This window comes from Cherax quadricarinatus, chromosome 12 (genome assembly GCF_038502225.1).
Source record: "Cherax quadricarinatus isolate ZL_2023a chromosome 12, ASM3850222v1, whole genome shotgun sequence".
NCBI classification, from domain to species: Eukaryota; Metazoa; Arthropoda; class Malacostraca; order Decapoda; family Parastacidae; genus Cherax; species Cherax quadricarinatus.
The window spans coordinates 27109189-27127829 of record NC_091303.1 but is presented as its reverse complement, the minus strand read 5'-3'; the positions used below and the strand labels follow the sequence as shown (position 1 = coordinate 27127829).

Sequence of the window (18641 nt, the reverse complement as noted above, 5' to 3'; positions counted from 1 at the left end):
CAAAATGCGTGCTAAAGGAATAACAGGAAAAGTCGGTCGATGGATCTATAATTTCCTCACAAACAGAACACAGAGAGTAGTCGTCAACAGAGTAAAGTCCGAGGCAGCTACGGTGAAAAGCTCTGTTCCACAAGGCACAGTACTCGCTCCCATCTTGTTCCTCATCCTCATATCCGACATAGACAAGGATGTCAGCCACAGCACCGTGTCTTCCTTTGCAGATGACACCCGAATCTGCATGACAGTGTCTTCCATTTGTGACACTGCAAAGCTCCAGGCGGACATCAACCAAATCTTTCAGTGGGCTGCAGAAAACAATATGAAGTTCAACGATGAGAAATTTCAATTACTCAGATATGGTAAACATGAGGAAATTAAATCTTCATCAGAGTACAAAACAAATTCTGGCCACAAAATAGAGCGAAACACCAACGTCAAAGACCTGGGAGTGATCATGTCGTAGGATCTCACCTTCAAGGACCATAACATTATATCAATCGCATCTGCTAGAAAAATGACAGGATGGATAATGAGAACCTTCAAAACTAGGGAGGCCAAGCCCATGATGACACTCTTCAGGTCACTTGTTCTATCTAGGCTGGAATATTGCTGCACACTAACAGCACCTTTCTAGGCAGGTGAAATTGCCAACCTAGAAAATGTACAGAGAACTTTCACGGCGCGCATAACGGAGATAAAACACCTCAATTATTGGGAGCGCTTGAGGTTCCTAAACCTGTATTCCCTGGAACACAGGAGGGAGAGATACATGATTATATACACCTGGAAAATCCTAGAGGGACTAGTACCGAACTTGCACACGAAAATCACTCACTACGAAAGCAAAAGACTTGGCAGACGATGCACCATCCCCCCAATGAAAAGCAGGGGTGTCACTAGCATGTTAAGAGACCATACAATAAGTGTCAGGGGCCCAAGACTGTTCAACTGCCTCCCAGCACACATAAGGGGGATTACCAACAGACCCCTGGCAGTCTTCAAGCTGGCACTGGACAAGCACCTAAAGTCAGTTCCGGATCAGCCGGGCTGTGGCTCGTACGTTGGTTTGCGTGCAGCCAGCAGCAACAGCCTGGTTGATCAGGCTCTGATCCACCAGGAGGCCTGGTCACAGACCGGGCCGCGGGGGCGTTGACCCCCGGAACTCTCTCCAGGTAAACTCCAGGTATGACAGCTAAGAGACTGAACAGTCCCTGGCTAACACCCAGCATTCTCAAATCCATAAATACAAAACACCGATATGAAAAACAGTACAGAATGGGTCACATAACCAGAGACCAAACAAAACGTTACTCGTCAATCCTAACCAGCCTGATAAGAAGGGCAAAAAAACTGTATTATGAGAACAGATTATCCAACTTATGAGGTGATATAAAAAAGACCTGGAAGACCCTATCAGAAATTCTGGGAACAAAAAAGATATCACGAAATAGCGAAATAAAATTAGCAAAATCAGATGAACCCCAACTCCCACCAACAGAAACAGCAAACAGACTCAATGATTTCTTCTCCACTATAGGACAAAACCTTGCCAATAAAATCCCAAGCTCAGATACCCCACCAAATGACTACCTCACTGGCAACTACCCGAACACACTGTTCCTAGCTCCGACTAACCCATACAAAGTCTCCCTTATTATCAACGCACTAAAAAACAAGGCAGGAGATTTAAATACCTTACCACCCTTTATATACAAAAAAGTGTCACAAGTACTATCACCAATCATTGCAACACTCTTTAACAAATCCATTGAATCCTCCACCTTCCCTACAGCTCTCAAAATAGCAAGGGTCACCCCGATCCATAAAGGAGGAGACCAAACAGAGTTGAATAGCTATAGGCCAATAACCAATTTACACCCTCTCTCAAAAATCTTCGAAAAATTAATTCATAAACGAATCTACTCCTACCTCATCTCCCAAAACATTCTCAACCCCTGCCAATTTGGATTCAGGCCTAATAAAAATACTAGTGATGCTATTATACACATGCTAGAACATATATACACTGCAATAGAGAAAAAAGAAGTCCCACTGGGGATCTTCATTGACTTACGTAAAGCTTTTGATACAGTTGACCATGACTTGCTCCACGTAAAATTGTCACACTATGGTATTAGAGGGCACTCCCTCAACTACCTCAAGTCTTACCTCAGCAACAGAAGCCAATATGTGTACGCAAATGGGGCAAGCTCTTCCGCTCAACCAATTACAGTTGGTGTCCCACAGGGAAGTGTCCTTGGCCCTCTTCTCTTTCTCCTATACATAAATGACCTACCAAATGCTTCACAATTACTCAAACCCACACTTTTTGCAGATGACACTACATATGTCTTCTCTCACCCGAGCCCAGTCACGCTAGCCAATACTGTTAACACCGAATTACAGAAAATATCTACCTGGATGAGGACTAACAAACTTACACTAAACAATGACAAAACCTACTTCATTCAGTTTGGTAAAAGAGCTACAGATGTACCTCTTAACATTACGATAAACAGATCACCTATCACAAAGCTAACAGAGGGAAAATTCTTAGGAATCCACCTTGATAATAGACTCAAATTTCATACACATATACAACAAATTTCTAAGAAAATTTCCAAGACTGTAGGCATACTATCGAAGATACGGTACTATGTTCCACAGTCAGCCCTCCTGGCCCTTTATCACTCTCTTATTTACCCCTATCTCACCTATGGAATTTGTGCATGGGGCTCAACAACAATTAACCATCTCAGACCACTAATTACCCAACAAAAGGCTGCAGTTATAGGCAGCACACTCCACTAATATTCAAAGCACTCAACCTACTCACCATACAAAACATTCATACTTATTACTGCACCTATTACATACATAGAACACTTAACTCTGATATTAACCCTCCCCTCAAACATCTTGCCAACCTCAACAGAACACATGACCATAACACAAGGCACAGATCACTCTTTGATGTTCCTCATGTCCATCTCAATGCACATAACTCAATGCACATAAAAGGCCCTAAAATCTGGAATTCATTACCTGTAAATATAAAAGAAACACTACCTGTTTATAAATTCAAGTCTCTTCTCAAAGATCACTTACTCACTCAAAACCAAATAAATACTGAATAACTGAACCTTATAAATTGTATATCCTATATGTTACCCACAATTATATCACACAAATGTTAAACCTAGGACCCAATCTAACTTTGTTATTTTTTTAAATACACTACCTAACAGAATACTCCATTCGACTGAATGTACAGCAATGCATGCAACCATATGACCTGTCTTTGTAATACTCATTTGTGCTTTATAGTTATCTGTTTACAATAATGTTTTATCACTGATTTCATCATTGCTTAGTTAATCTTAAGTTAATTTTAAGCCAGCCCGTAATGCTATGCATATAAGTGGCTTTGGCATGCTGCTCTTACCTGTATTTTTTTGTACCTCTGTATGTATGCTAAATTACTAAATAAATAAATAAATAAATAAATAAATAAAATAAATACAGTGGACCCCCGCATAACGATCACCTCCGAATGCGACCAATTATGTAAGTGTATTTATGTAAGTGCGTGTGTACGTGTATGTTTGGGGGTCTGAAATGGACTAATCTACTTCACAATATTCCTTATGGGAACAAATTCGGTCAGTACTGGCACCTGAACATACTTCTGGAGTGAAAAAATATCGTTAACCGGGGGTCCACTGTACTTTGAGCTCAGTTTCAAGGTCGTTTTCATCGTCAAAGTAATGAAAATCATCTCTATTTCTGTAATATGTTTTCCATTTTATCACCTAAGACTATGAAAACGCGAATACAACAATAAATACTATACGAAAATACACCTCAAAGTCGGCGTTTTATTCCAAAAAAAGATCCGTTTTTTTTTCTCATTACGCAATGTGTGCTGCAGGATTTTTTTTATGTGGTGCACACTGACCACACAGACCCATTCTCTCACATGTGGGCCTACCAGCTTTCTCCCGCTTGATTTGAAGCCGCTAGAATTATTGAGTATATATACGTCAGAAACATTGGCTCATAAGACGTATTTATACGTCGAAAACAGTCAAAGGGTTAAATCAGTATTACATACCTTTATTGAAGACTAATGCTGGCTTCTGGAATGCCTGCTACACTTCCTGCATGCCTGCTACACTTCCTGCATGTCTGCTACACTCCCTGCATGCCTGTTACACTCCTTGCATGCCTGCTACACATCCTGCAGGTCTGTTACACTCCATGCATGCCTGCTACACTTCCTGCATGCCTGCTACACTCCCTGCATGCCTGTTACACTCCTTGCATGCCTGCTACACTTCCTGCAGGTCTGCTACACTCCCTGCATGCCTGTTACACTCCCTGCATGCCTGCTACACTTCCTGCATGCCTGCTACACTCCCTGCATGCCTGTTACAGTCCCTGCATGCCTGTTACACTCCTTGAATGCCTGCTACACTTCCTGCATGTCTGCTACACTCCCTGCATCCCTGTTACATTCCCTGCATGTCTGTTACACTCCCTGCATGCCTGCTACACTCCCTGTATGCCTGCTACACTCCCTGCATGCCTGTTACATTCCCTGCATGCCTGTTACACTCCCTGCATGCCTGCTACACTTCCTGCATGCCTGCTACACTTCCTGCATGTCTGCTACACTCCCAACATGCCTGTTACACTCCTTGCATGCCTGCTACACTTCCTGCATGTCTGCTACACTCCCTGCATGCCTGTTACATTCCCTGCATGCCTGTTACACTCCCTGCATGCCTGTTACACTCCCTGCATGCCTGCTACACTTCGTGCATGCCTGCTACACTTCCTGCATTCCTGCTACACTTTCTGCATGTCTGCTACACTCCCAGCATGCCTGCAACACTCTCTGCATGCCTGCTACACTCCCTGCATGCCTGTTACACTCCCAGCATGCCTGCCACACTCTCTGCATGTCTGCTACACTCCCCACATGCCTGTTACACTCCTTGCATGCCTGCTACACTTCCTGCATGTCTGCTACACTCCCTGCATGCCTGTTACATTCCCTGCATGCCTGTTACATTCCCTGCATGCCTGATACACTCCCTACATGCCTGCTACAATTCCTGCATGCCTGCTAAACTTCCTGCATATCTGCTACACTCCCTGCATGCCTGTTACACCCCTTGCATGTCTGCTACACTTCCAGCATCCCTGCTACACTTCCTACATACCTGCTACACTCCCTGCATGCCTGCTACACTCCCTGCATGCCTGGTACACTCCCTGCATGCCTGTTACACTCCCTGCATGCCCATTACACTTCCTGCATGCCTGTTACACTTCCTGCATGTCTGCTACACTCCCTGCATACCTGTTACAATCCCTGCATGCCTGCTACACTCCCTGCATGCCTACTACACTCCCTGCATGCCTGTTACACTCCCTGCATGCCTGCTACACTCCCTACATGCCTGCTACACTTCATGCATGTCTGCTACACTCCCTGCATGCCTGTTACACTCCCTGCATGCCTGCTACACTCCCTGCATGCATGCTATACTTCACACTTAAATTCCATGGTGTTTCTCACTTTCTTTACCACAGGAACTTTCTTTGGAGCCATGGTTACTTATTTTGCAGTTGCACTGCAAAAAACCCACAAAAAACAATGGAAAACAATTGAAATGTTTGGATGTATGAGCAGAAGCTTCCTCATACACTGAAAGACACAGCCAAACTGACGCGCAAGCGGCCCCAGCTGGCGGACGGACATGTCTTAAATAGCCGATCACTGAATTAACAGCCGATAACCAGGCAGTGAAAAACCGGCCGATCACCGAGTTGGCCGATAACAGAAGTGGCTGATAACTGGGGGTCCACTGTACTAATCACTATTTCTAATCTGCTAACCTGATCTGTCAGTAATTTATAGAGTAAGAGCAAGGTGATACTGTGCACTCATACAAGGGCCAGGACTGCAAAGATTTGCTTTTCTCCATTGGCAAAATATGTCCATTAATATTTTATATGGTCTATCATAATTACATTATCGTTCCAGATAAGTTTCCACTTGGACACTAGTTACACTTTCATAAAAATTATTCCTGGCCATTTCTCACCAAGGCAGGGTGATTCAAAGAAACACATTCACCATCATTCATTCTCCAGCTCTATATTTTTAATTACAGTATATAAAAAGATTCTCACCAATGACAGTAATCCTGGTCCATCATGCTTGAGTATGAAATTTTCATCAGGAAAGCTTGGGCCATAAATACTTTGTGTACCTGTCCCATCACCCTTTTGGAGAATGCAAGGAGTTTACTGAACAGATAGATTATTTTTTTACACAGCATATCATGTTACAGTATTACTAAAATTAAGATTTCTTTACAAGTTATTTAGTTTTACAACATGAAAGTCAAATGAAGGTTTATATAATTTTACCTGACATTTCCTGAATAAAACTTAACTTATGCAAACCAATAATTAAAATAAGACACAATATGTAGAAGAAGCTTTTACTGGGACAATGTTTCACTCAGGGTAGAGCTTCATGAACCTCTACCCTGAGTGAAATATGCTACCAATAAGTTTGTCCTGCATACTGTCTTCATACATATACTTGGTGGTATAATACCTGTACCAAGTTTAAAGTAAACTTACTTTTATGTACAGCAGGGTATCAAGCAAGAGGTTATCATAAAGAAATAGGAGAATAGAAGTGTGAGTGACAAAAAAAATAGGAATTAAAAATTATTTTATAACAAAAAAGAGAGAGGAAATTTTATTTTTTTATGCCCTCCCAACACCGCTCACTGCCATCCTGATCCACCAAGTTATATTTATTACAATTACACTTTAACAATTAGTAAAAGTGTACAATAATGGCTATCAACTACACACAAGACTACAGTGCTGCACAAGAACAATTTTTCATTATGAAGATGGACTGAACACATCGATTCCAGGCTGAGGGACTGATTACCTCATACTCCTCCTCTCCTTACGCCTTCCTCTTTGTATTGGACTGATGAAGCCACTGTGTGGCGAAACGTTTCCTGAATAAAGATTCCCATATGCTGTATAAGTGTCTCAATCTTCAACTTGTCGGTTTTTCAAACCATTCATCACACATGAATAATGCTAAATGGCTACTTTGCCCAGGTACAACACTTTCAGTCTATGGATGACCACCTTTCTTCATTTGAGCTTTCTAGAAATTAACCCTTTGACTGTCGAAGGGCCCAATCCTGAAGTTGCTCCTGGTGTCGCAAAATATTCGAAAAAAAAAAAAATTATTTTTTCTTATGAAAATGTTAAGATTATTTTTCTGATTGTTTTAGTCCCCCAAAAAAATTTTTCCCATCAGTACTTACCGAGATATAGAGGCATGAAGTTTGCAGAAAATGAGCCACGTATGGCAACAGCGGCGACTGCCGCTCACCCGGTAAACTTTAGTTTACTTGTATTTGAAGGTTTGTTGTTTTTTTCACTATTTTATTTTTTTACATAACTTATGTGGCCTATGAGACCAAAGTAAGGTGCAATGTACATATATACACTCGTTGTATACAACACAATAAGCACACAAACATAATTATCAATATATTGTTTACAAAACTTGTTTACAAAAACAAACAATACAAAAAATTTTTTATTACTATTGTTCTATAATATATATACCAATATACAGTCACTGAACATACTCCTAGAAGTTCTGCAGCTTGTGGAACTCTGTGAAACATGGTGTCATACACAGTGGTGTTTTACACTCTTACACATAAAACATGGTGTCATACACAGTGGTGTTTTACACTCTTACACATAAAACATGGTGTCATACACAGTGGTGTTTTACACTCTTACACATAAAACATGGTGTCATACACAGTGGTGTTTTACACTCCTCACACATAAAACATGGTGTCATACACAGTGGTGTTTTACACTCCTCACACATAAAACATGGTGTCATACACAGTGGTGTTTTACACTCTTACACATAAAACATGGTGTCATACACAGTGGTGTTTTACACTCTTACACATAAAACATGGTGTCATACACAGTGGTGTTTTACTCTCTTACACATAAAACATGGTGTCATACACAGTGGTGTTTTACACTCTTACACATAAAACATGGTGTCATACACAGTGGTGTTTTACACTCCTCACACATAAAACATGGTGTCATACACAGTGGTTTTACACTCTTACACATAAAACATGGTGTCATACACAGTGGTGTTTTACACTCACACATAAAACATGGTGTCATACACAGTGGTGTTTTACACTCTCACACATAAAACATGGTGTCATACACAATGGTGTTTTACACTCCTCACACATAAAACATGGTGTCATACACAGTGGTGTTTTACACTCCTCACACATAAAACATGGTGTCATACACAGTGGTATTTTACACTCTCACACATAAAACATGGTGTCATACACAATGGTGTTTTACACTCTCACACATAAAATCAGTGTGTGTGCATTTTTGTTGAATTTTTTTTTTATGTGCAAAGACAAAACACCTCGTCTGAGCCGTTTTCTTCAAAGTATTAGCAGGCAGTTGTGTTATGTAGTTATCCTAGGTAAATGGTCGTGTGTCATCCTTCCTTCCTAATTTCCTTCATTCCTTTCCTTCCTGGAGGCTACCTGGAGGGCATTCCACCTCTCTTCCTACATTCCTTCATCTGTCCTTCATTACTTTTTTCCTTCCTTTCATCTAGTCCTTCCTTCATTCCTGCCTTCCCTTCTTGCTTCTGGTTTCTATAATATATATACACATATATAGTCACTAGATACTTTCATAAAACTGCTATTATCACCCTTCAGCAAGCTTGTCTTGTGTGCGAGTGTGTGGCTTATAATTGTTTTGAGTCAGGAGTCGGCAGCTGTCAAAATGACATATTGTCTCATTAGTCACTGCCCCTACCGCCTGTCAAAACAATGGGGTCGGATGCTGCTTCCCCCTCCATTCTATCTAATTATCTTTCTCCCTCATTCTATCTCTTTCAATCTGTCTCTCTTTCTCTCTCTCTGTCTCACAGGTACACATAAATACAACTATACATAGTGTAAATTACCTAGGATAACCCAAAAAATCCAGACAAAGTGCTATACTCTGCTTGAAGATGTGAGTAAAGGTGATGATGACACAGTCTTGTGGCTCTCTCTGAGACAGAGCTAGATGGATAGACAGGGAGTTTGGCAGACAGACAAATAGACAGACAGACAAATGTTTGTTCGTCGTCATTGTCTTCTTCTTCTTCCTCTTCTTCTTCTTTTTCTTCCTCCTCTTCTTCTTCTTCTTCCTCCTCTTCTTCTTCTTCTTCCTCCTCTTCTTCTTCCTCCTCTTCTTCCTCCTCTTCCTCCTCCTCTTCCTCCTCCTCCTCCTCTTCCTCCTCCTCCTCCTCTTCCTCCTCCTCTTCCTCCTCCTCCTCCTCTTCCTCCTCCTCTTCCTCCTCCTCTTCCTCCTCCTCTTCTTCCTCCTCCTCCTCCTCCTCCTCCTGGCTCTTGACAGATGGACAGCTGCCCCCCTCCCTCCACCCTCGTTTACGCTCATCAAAGGTCAGCTCTTATCAGATGTTATCTCCCCTTATCTTGTCACTGTCATGGGGTGAACTGTATTAGGTATTAGGTCTTCTTCTTCTTCTTCTTCTTCTTCTTCTTCTTCTTCTTCTTCTTCTTCTTCTTCTTCTTCTTCCTTCTTCTTCTTCTTCCTTCTTCTTCTTCCTTCTTCTTCTTCCTTCTTCCTCCTTCCTCCTTCCTCCTTCCACCTTCCTCCTTCCACCTTCCTCCTTCCACCTTCCTCCTTCCACCTTCCTCCTTCCACCTTCCACCTTCCACCTTCCACCTTCCTCCTCCCTCCCTCCTCCTCCCTCCCTCCTCCTCCCTCCCTCCTCCTCCCTCCCTCCTTCCTCCTCCCTCCCTCCTTCCTCCTCCCTTCCTCCTTCCTCCTCCTCCCTCCTTCTTCCTCCCTTCCTTCTTCCTCCCTCCCTCCTTCCTCCTCCTCCCTCCCACCTCCTCCCTCCTTCCTCCTCCCTCCTTCCTCCTCCTCCCTCCTTCCTCCCTCCTTCCTTCCTCTTCCTCCTTCCTTCCTCTTCCTCCTTCCTTCCTCTTCCTCCTTCCTTCCTCCTCCTCTTCTTCCTCCTCCTCTTCTTCCTCCTCCTCTTCTTCCTCCTCCTCTTCCTCCTCCATTGCTTTTGGTCTCAAACTCCTCGAAATCATGAAATTGATCTTCATTGACACTTCCATCGTGTTAGAGCATCACTTGGGAAGAGAAGAGTCCCAGATTTGAAGGGAAGTCACATATTTCTTACCGCTAGACATGCTGAAAAAGGACGACTGAAATGGTATTCCCACAATGCACCACTGGCTCCCCGATTTTTTTTATATGGTGCACACTGACCATGGAGACCCATTCTCTCACATGTGGGCCTACCAGCTTTCTCCTGCTTGATTTGAAGCCGCTAGAATTTATGCGTATAGATACGTCAAACACGGTATCTCCTATGACGTACATATACGACCGCGACAGTCAAAGGGTTAATTAACCTTTTCTAGTTGTTTCACTTTTTTTGCTATATATTGCCTTACTTTTCTATTATATTTTGGCTGGTCTTTGTATAGCATGGTCACATTTGATTTTTAGCAATATAAAGCATTTCTGATGCAACCTTAACCCTTTGACTGTCACAGGCCCCTTTCTGAAACTGTCATTCTATGTCGCAAAATATTAAAAAAAAAAAAAAATGATTTTTTTCTTACCAAAATGTTAGGATTATTTTACTGAGTGTTTTAAGCCTAAAAAAAAATTTTTGCCATCAGTACTTACCGAGATATAGAGGCACAAAGTTAGCAGAAAATGAGCAGTGTATGGCAACAGCGGCGAATGCCACCCACCCAGTATTCTTTTATTTACTCCAGTTCGAAGGTTTTTTGTATTTTCCAATACAGGTCCTCCATCACAAATCCGGCATCACTGGGACCTGTAGTGTGCCGGATTACTGAGTTTGCCGGATTACAGAGTGGTTAGGTTAGAACACACTTAATAAAATTAACCAACTTGACTTACACAAAGTTCATTGAACATCGGCAAAAATCAAATATTTCCACTACTTTGAGCTCAATTTCAAGGTACTTTTCATCATGAAAGCAATCAAAATCATGTCTATTTTTGTAATATATTTTCCATTCTATCAAACAAGTCCAAAAAATGAGAATACAACCATAAAAACCATATGAAAAGATACTGCAAAGAGGCGGCTAATGGCTGAGAAGTGAACTTCCTTGTTTATCGTCCGTCTTTTTTATTTTTGTTGTACGTTAAGAAGCATCTTTCCATCATACACTGCCCAAGTTTCAATGAGATAGCCCAACAAACAACCGAGAAAAAAAAAATATTTACCAAAAATCGCATATGGCAAGCCCAAGCCAGGTACTGGAAATAAGTCACTTTGTCTGACTTATCTGGGTTATCCCAGGTTCTCTATACATACACTGCTATGTATGATAATCTATGTAACTGTATTTGTGTATACCTGAATAAACTTATTTACTTCCAGTCTGTCAACTGAGTACAAGAAACTGCCCATTCACTTACTTCAACTACCCAATAAAGTGGTCAGAAATTGGCAATTTCGCAAATTTCACACAAATTTCAACAGATGCCAATTTCAAAATAGGGTCCAGAATAAACAATGCAGACATTCCTGGCACTAAAATAACATTTTCTCTGTTCATTAGTCACGGCTACAGGCCCCTCTTATATTACTCCTGCTTACCATTCGGAATTTTTATTCACAAAAAAATAGAAGATTTACTGTTATGCAGACTGCTACATTATTGTAATAATTGTATAAATAATGTCAACCCATTCTTGACTCTGTATTGAAATTTGGACTGGCAGGCAGACAGGTATTGGACTGTGACGTCATTTGTTTACTCGAGCTTCGCTAAAGAATAGAACATTTTCGCTACTGTAAGCGTAATTTCAAGGTACTTTTCGTCATGAAAACAATCAAAATCATATCTGTTCTGTAATATATCTTTCAGTCTATCAAATGAGACTGAAAAAATGAGAATACAACCATAAAAACCATACAAAACTATACAGCTAAGCGGCCGCTAATGGCTGAGAAGTGAACGTCACTATTTATGGTTTGATTTCTTTCATTTTTGGTGTACGTTAAGAAGTATCTTTCCATCATACATTGCCCAAGTTTCAATAAGATAACCCAACAAACAACTGAGAAAATAATAATAATAATAATAATAATAATAATAATAATAATAATAATAATAATAATAATTATGATAATAATATCTTTATTTACTACACGTACATTTACAAGGTATACAGGCCTAGCTGACATCAATGACATACTACTATATAGAAAGCCACTTGTTATGCAGAGTATTTCAAGAAAATTAGGTCAGTGTTCCAGGATAACACCCACACTAGTCGGCTAACACCAAGGTTCCCATTTACTGATGAGTAAACATAGACAACAGGTGTAAAGAAGCACACCTAATGTTTCTACCCTGGCTGGGAATCGAATATTTACCAAAAATCATATATGCCTAACCCAAGCCAGGTACTAGAAATAAGCCACGCTGAATTTATTGGGTTATCCTAGGTTCTCTACACATATGCTGCTATGTGTGATAATCTATATAGAGAAAATAACTTTTTTGTTTCAGGTTTATGGTGCAGTACAAGTGTATATCACAGTTAGCCCTGTGCTATACTCTGTTTTCTCTAATATAAGCCCCCAAGACAGGGATAGGAGAATGGTACTTGTATACCATAGCTTCTTCATACTTCTGTTGAACTGCTCAGTATTATGCCAAATATTATTAATTCTGGAGTATTTAACATGTTTTATGTTATTTATTTTTTTTATTTTATTATCACACTGGCCGATTCCCACCAAGGCAGGGTGGCTCGAAAAAGAAAAACTTTCACCATCATTCACTCCATCACTGTCTTGCCAGAAGGGTGCTTTACACTACAGTTTTTAAACTGCAACATTAACACCCCTCCTTCAGAGTGCAGGCACTGTACTTCCCATCTCCAGGACTCAAGTCCGGCCTGCCGGTTTCCCTGAACCCCTTCATAAATGTTACTTTGCTCACACTTCAACAGCACGTCAAGTATTAAAAACCATTTGTCTCCATTCACTCCTATCAAACACGCTCACGCATGCCTGCTGGAAGTCCAAGCCCCTCGCACACAAAACCTCCTTTACCCCCTCCCTCCAACCTTTCCTAGGCCGACCCCTACCCCGCCTTCCTTCCACTACAGACTGATACACTCTTGAAGTTATTCTGTTTCGCTCCATTCTCTCCACATGTCCGAACCACCTCAACAACCCTTCCTCAGCCCTCTGGACAACAGTTTTGGTAATCCCGCACCTCCTCCTAACTTCCAAACTATGAATTCTCTGCATTATATTCACACCACACATTGCTCTCAGACATGACATCTCCACTGCCTCCAGCCTTCTCCTCGCTGCAACATTCATCACCCATGCTTCACACCCATATAAGAGCGTTGGTAAAACTATACTCTCATACATTCCCCTCTTTGCCTCCAAGGACAAAGTTCTTTGTCTCCACAGACTCCTAAGTGCACCACTCACTCTTTTCCCCTCATCAATTCTATGATTCACCTCATCTTTCATAGACCCATCCGCTGACACGTCCACTCCCAAATATCTGAATACATTCACCTCCTCCATACTCTCTCCCTCCAATCCGATATCCAATCTTTCATCACCTAATCTTTTTGTTATCCTCATAACCTTACTCTTTCCTGTATTCACTTTCAATTTTCTTCTTTTGCACACCCTACCAAATTCATCCACCAATCTCTGCAACTTCTCTTCAGAATCTCCCAAGAGCACAGTGTCATCAGCAAAGAGCAACTGTGACAACTCCCACTTTATGTGTGATTCTTTATCTTTTAACTCCACGCCTCTTGCCAAGATCCTCGCATTTACTTCTCTTACAACCCCATCTATAAATATATTAAACAACCACGGTGACATCACACATCCCTGTCTAAGGCCCACTTTTACTGGGAAATAATTTCCCTCTTTCCTACATACTCTAACTTGAGCCTCACTATCCTCGTAAAAACTCTTCACTGCTTTCAGTAACCTACCTCCTACACCATACACCTGCAACATCTGCCACATTGCCCCCCTATCCACCCTGTCATACGCCTTTTCCAAATCCATAAATGCCACAAAGACCTCTTTAGCCTTATCTAAATACTGTTCACTTATATGTTTCACTGTAAACACCTGGTCCACACACCCCCTACCTTTCCTAAAGCCTCCTTGTTCATCTGCTATCCTATTCTCCGTCTTACTCTTAATTCTTTCAATAATAACTCTACCATACACTTTACCAGGTATACTCAGCAGACTTATCCCCCTATAATTTTTGCACTCTCTTTTATCCCCTTTGCCTTTATACAAAGGAACTATGCATGCTCTCTGCCAATCCCTAGGTACCTTACCCTCTTCCATACATTTATTAAATAATTGCACCAACCACTCCAAAACTATATCCCCACCTGCTTTTAACATTTCTATCTTTATCCCATCAATCCCAGCTGCCTTACCCCCTTTCATTTTACCTACTGCCTCACGAACTTCCCCCACACTCACAACTGGCTCTTCCTCACTCCTACAAGATGTCGTTCCTCCTTGCCCTATACACGAAATCACAGCTTCCCTATCTTCATCAACATTTAACAATTCCTCAAAATATTCCCTCCATCTTCCCAATACCTCTAACTCTCCATTTAATAACTCTCCTCTCCTATTTTTAACTGTTATTTATATTGTTTATTATGTCATATTAGATCAATTGTGAAAGGCAAGTAAGCTGTAGTGTTGGTATTAGCGAATAAAGCATATTCTCCTGCTTCATGAGACTGAGCTCATGGCAACCGACAGTGGCTTCAAAACCACCTTATCTTTAATGGATAATGTACTGTGTTGGTGCTTTACATAATGAGAATTATTTCTTTTATTCATTGGAACCATGGCTAGGGCTAAAAGTAAGCAGGTTAAAACAATAAATGGAGAAAAAGAAATTAGAATGACTTATGCAGGAAGTAGCGCCACCAAACAATACCAGCAGGTTTGTGTGGCGACCCTGGAAATTTGAAATTATGCTAGCCAAAATTAGTGCCAAATAACTGAAGGAACCAAATAACTAATTGCCGGATTTGTGATGGCGGACCTGTATTTTTCTTTTCTAACTTGTGTGGCCTTTGAAACCAAAGTATAGTGCATTGTTCAAATATACACTCATTGTTTACAACACAATAACTGAACAAACATTATCACTATTAGATTGTGTATAAAACTCATTTACACAAACAATACAAGACATTGTTTATTACTATTGTTCCATAATATATATAAATATGTACAGTCACTAAACACTTTCCTAGAACTGCTGTAGCTTGTGGAACTCTCTGAAACATGGGTATATGCAGAGTGGTACTTGACACTCCTCACACATAAAACGAGTGTCTTTGCATGTTTGTGGGTGTTTTGTGGTATGTCCACATAAAAAACACCTCTTCTGAGCACTTTTCTTGAGAGCAGTAGGAGGCGGTTGTATGGGGTAGTGATCACCAGGCCTCAAACAAGGTTATAGTCCAATTGAGGTTATAGTCCATGACAGCTGCAGGTTTAAGAATTGGTTCATTGGTCTCTCTATTGTGCCTGCTAGTGTGTCATTTCGTTTTGGTGAACTGATGTCAACAATGTGACATCACGTTTGTCATGCCACTGAAATGCCATGATGTCATTGGCAGCAAAGGTCTGCACCTCACCTCTGCGAGTGCCAGCGTCAAACCTTGGCATATGCTTATGATTACCGCGCACTGTGCCACACACATCTGTTATGTTCACTCACAAGAAATCACTGAGTATGAGGCTTGTGTACCAGTTATCAGTATATAATATATGCCCCTTCCCAAGATATGGTTCCATCATTGTTCGAACCACATCACCAGAGATACCCAATAACTTCCTGGTATCTCTCAATGTATTACTCCCGGTGTACACAATGATATCTAAAACTAGACCACTTTTGCAATCACACAGTACAAATAACTTTATACCAAAGCATTTCCTCTTGCTTGGTATGTACTGCTTGAAAGAGAGTCTTCCTTTGAGCAAAATCAAAGACTCATCAATAACAAGCTTCTTGAAGGGATAAAAATACATGCAACACTTTTGTTTCAGGTATATAAACGCATTTCTGATCTTATATAACCTGTCGCTTCTGTCAGGCCTTGTTTTATCTGAAAAGTGTAACATACGTAACAGTATCAAAAAACGATTTACTCCTATAATGTCACTAACACCTGGGGTTGAAATCAGGCGTTCTGTTGACCAGTATGTGGTGGCAGTGTGCTTATACACATGTGGGTGGCATAAGCATTATTGTGGCAAAGAACAGGTACATCTCTACAACAGTTGTGTCCTTCCACTGGTGTAGCCGTGATCTTGGTGAAAGAATTGTATTTGCCATGGTGTACTCATAGTATGTGTTGGTTTCCCTGACAATAATGTCCATCAGGAGTTCATCCAAGAATAACTGAAAACATTCCAGTTCAGTAGCATTGTTCCCAAGTGTACACAATGGCTGTATTCCACTTTGTGTTTCTTCAAAGTCATGGGGACTGGGAAAAAAACTCGTCACCTTGCTGCCAATCAAGGTGGGTTCTGGCTGGTGGGTTCTGGATATTGAAATGTGGCTGTGGTTGTGCAGGTTGTGGTTGTGGTTGTGGTTGTTGTGGGGTTGGGTAAGGTTGGTTGTAGTTGTGCAGAGTCAGCAGCATCGGTAGTGGCCCACTGCTGGTGCTACATGACTCATGCCACCATCACTATCACCACCACCACCTGCTGCCTCACTCACGTCATTTATACCCATCATAACAATATCGTCAACTTCACTATCAGGTCATGGTGTAGGGCCACGGGATGTGCTCCGAGATTTACTCCTTCCCCTTGGAACAGCATATGACGCACTACGAGAATGCATGCTACGTTGTATATACTGCCACTTCACTGGGGAATATTCACCCTCACTGTCACAACTCTTAGGTAGTAGGTTGGTAGACAGCAACCACCCAGGGAGGTAGTACCGTCCTGCCAAATGAGTGTAAAACGAAAGTCTGTAATTGTTCTACATGATGGTAGGATTGCTGGTGTCTTTTGTCTGTCTCATATGTCTTGCTACTTCTTACACTTAGGCCACACTACACATACATGTACATGTTTATTTATACACACTCATCTAAGTTTTCTTTGATTTTATCTTAATAGTTCTTGGTCTTATTACTTTTCCTTTTATATCCATGGGGAAGTGGAATAAGAATCTTTCCTCCGTAAGCCATGCGTGTTGTAAAAGTCAACTAAAATGCCGGGAACAATGGGCTAGTAACCCCTTTTCCTGTAAAGATTATTAAAAAGAATAAGAAGAAAATTGTCAAAGTGGGAAGTCTGAATGTGCGTGGATGTTGTGAAAATAAGAAAGAGATGATTGTGGATGTTATGAAGGAGAAGAAGCTGGATGTCCTGGCTTTAAGTGAAACAAAGCCGAAGGGGGTGGGAGAGTTTCAATGGAGAGGAACAAATGGGATTAGGTCAGGGGTTTCAAATAGAGTTAGAGCTAAAGAAGGAGTAGCAATAATGTTGAAGGATAAGCTATGGCAGGAAAAGAGGGACTATAAATGTACAAATTCAAGGATTATGTGGAGTAAAATAAAGATTGGATGTGAAAAGTGGGTTATAGTAAGCGTGTATGCACCTGGAGAAGAGAGAAGTGTAGAGGAGAGAGAGAGATTTTGGGAAATGTTGAGTGAATGCGTGGGGAGTTTTGAATCAAGTGTGAGAGTAATGGTGGTTGGGAATTTCAATGTTAAAGTGGGTAAAAATGTTATGGAGGGAGTAGTAGGTAAATTTGGGGTGCCAGGGGTAAATGTAAATGGGGAGCCTTTAATTGAGCTATGTGTAGAAAGAGATTTGGTAATAAGTAATACATATTTTATGAAAAAGAGGATAAATAAATATACAAGGTATGATGTAGCACATAATGAAAGTAGTTTGTTAGATTATGTATTGGTGGATAAAAGGTTGATGGGTAGGCTCCAGGATGTACATGTTTATAGAGAGGCAACTGATATATCGGATCATTGTTTAGTTGTAGCTACAGTTAGAGTAAGAGGTAGATGGGAAAAGAGGAAGGCGGCAACAACAAGTAAGAGGGAGGTGAAAGTGTATAAACTAAGGGAGGAGGAAGTTCGGGTGAGATATAAGCGACTATTGGCAGAAAGGTGGGCTAGTGCAATGATGAGTAGTGGGGGGGTTGAAGAGGGTTGGAATAGTTTTAAAAATGCAGTATTAGAATGTGGGGCAGAAGTTTGTGGTTAAAGTAGGGTGGGGGCAGGAGGAAAGAGGAGTGATTGGTGGAATGATGAAGTAAAGGGTGTGATAAAAGAGAAAATGGTAGCTTATGAGAGGTTTTTTACAAAGCAGAAGTGTTATAAGAAGAGCAGAGTATATGGAGAGTAAAAGAAAGGTAAAGAGA

At 41.1% G+C, this 18641-nt stretch overlaps 1 protein-coding gene across 5 annotated transcripts in view; it reads right to left on the bottom strand.

Moving 5' to 3' along the window:
* Nucleotides 1-18641, bottom strand: part of LOC128686593 (peptidyl-prolyl cis-trans isomerase H) — an 80900-nt gene that overhangs the window by 24290 nt on the left and 37969 nt on the right. For 4 of the 5 annotated variants that reach the window (XM_070084287.1, XM_070084290.1, XM_053773533.2 and 1 more), the window contains exon 3: nucleotides 6205-6297. The exons of the other annotated variant lie outside the window; for it this stretch is intronic. In XM_070084287.1, coding sequence (XP_069940388.1) covers nucleotides 6205-6297 — 93 coding nt within the window. The remainder of the gene's footprint in view (nucleotides 1-6204; nucleotides 6298-18641) is intronic. 5 annotated transcript variants of the gene reach the window in all.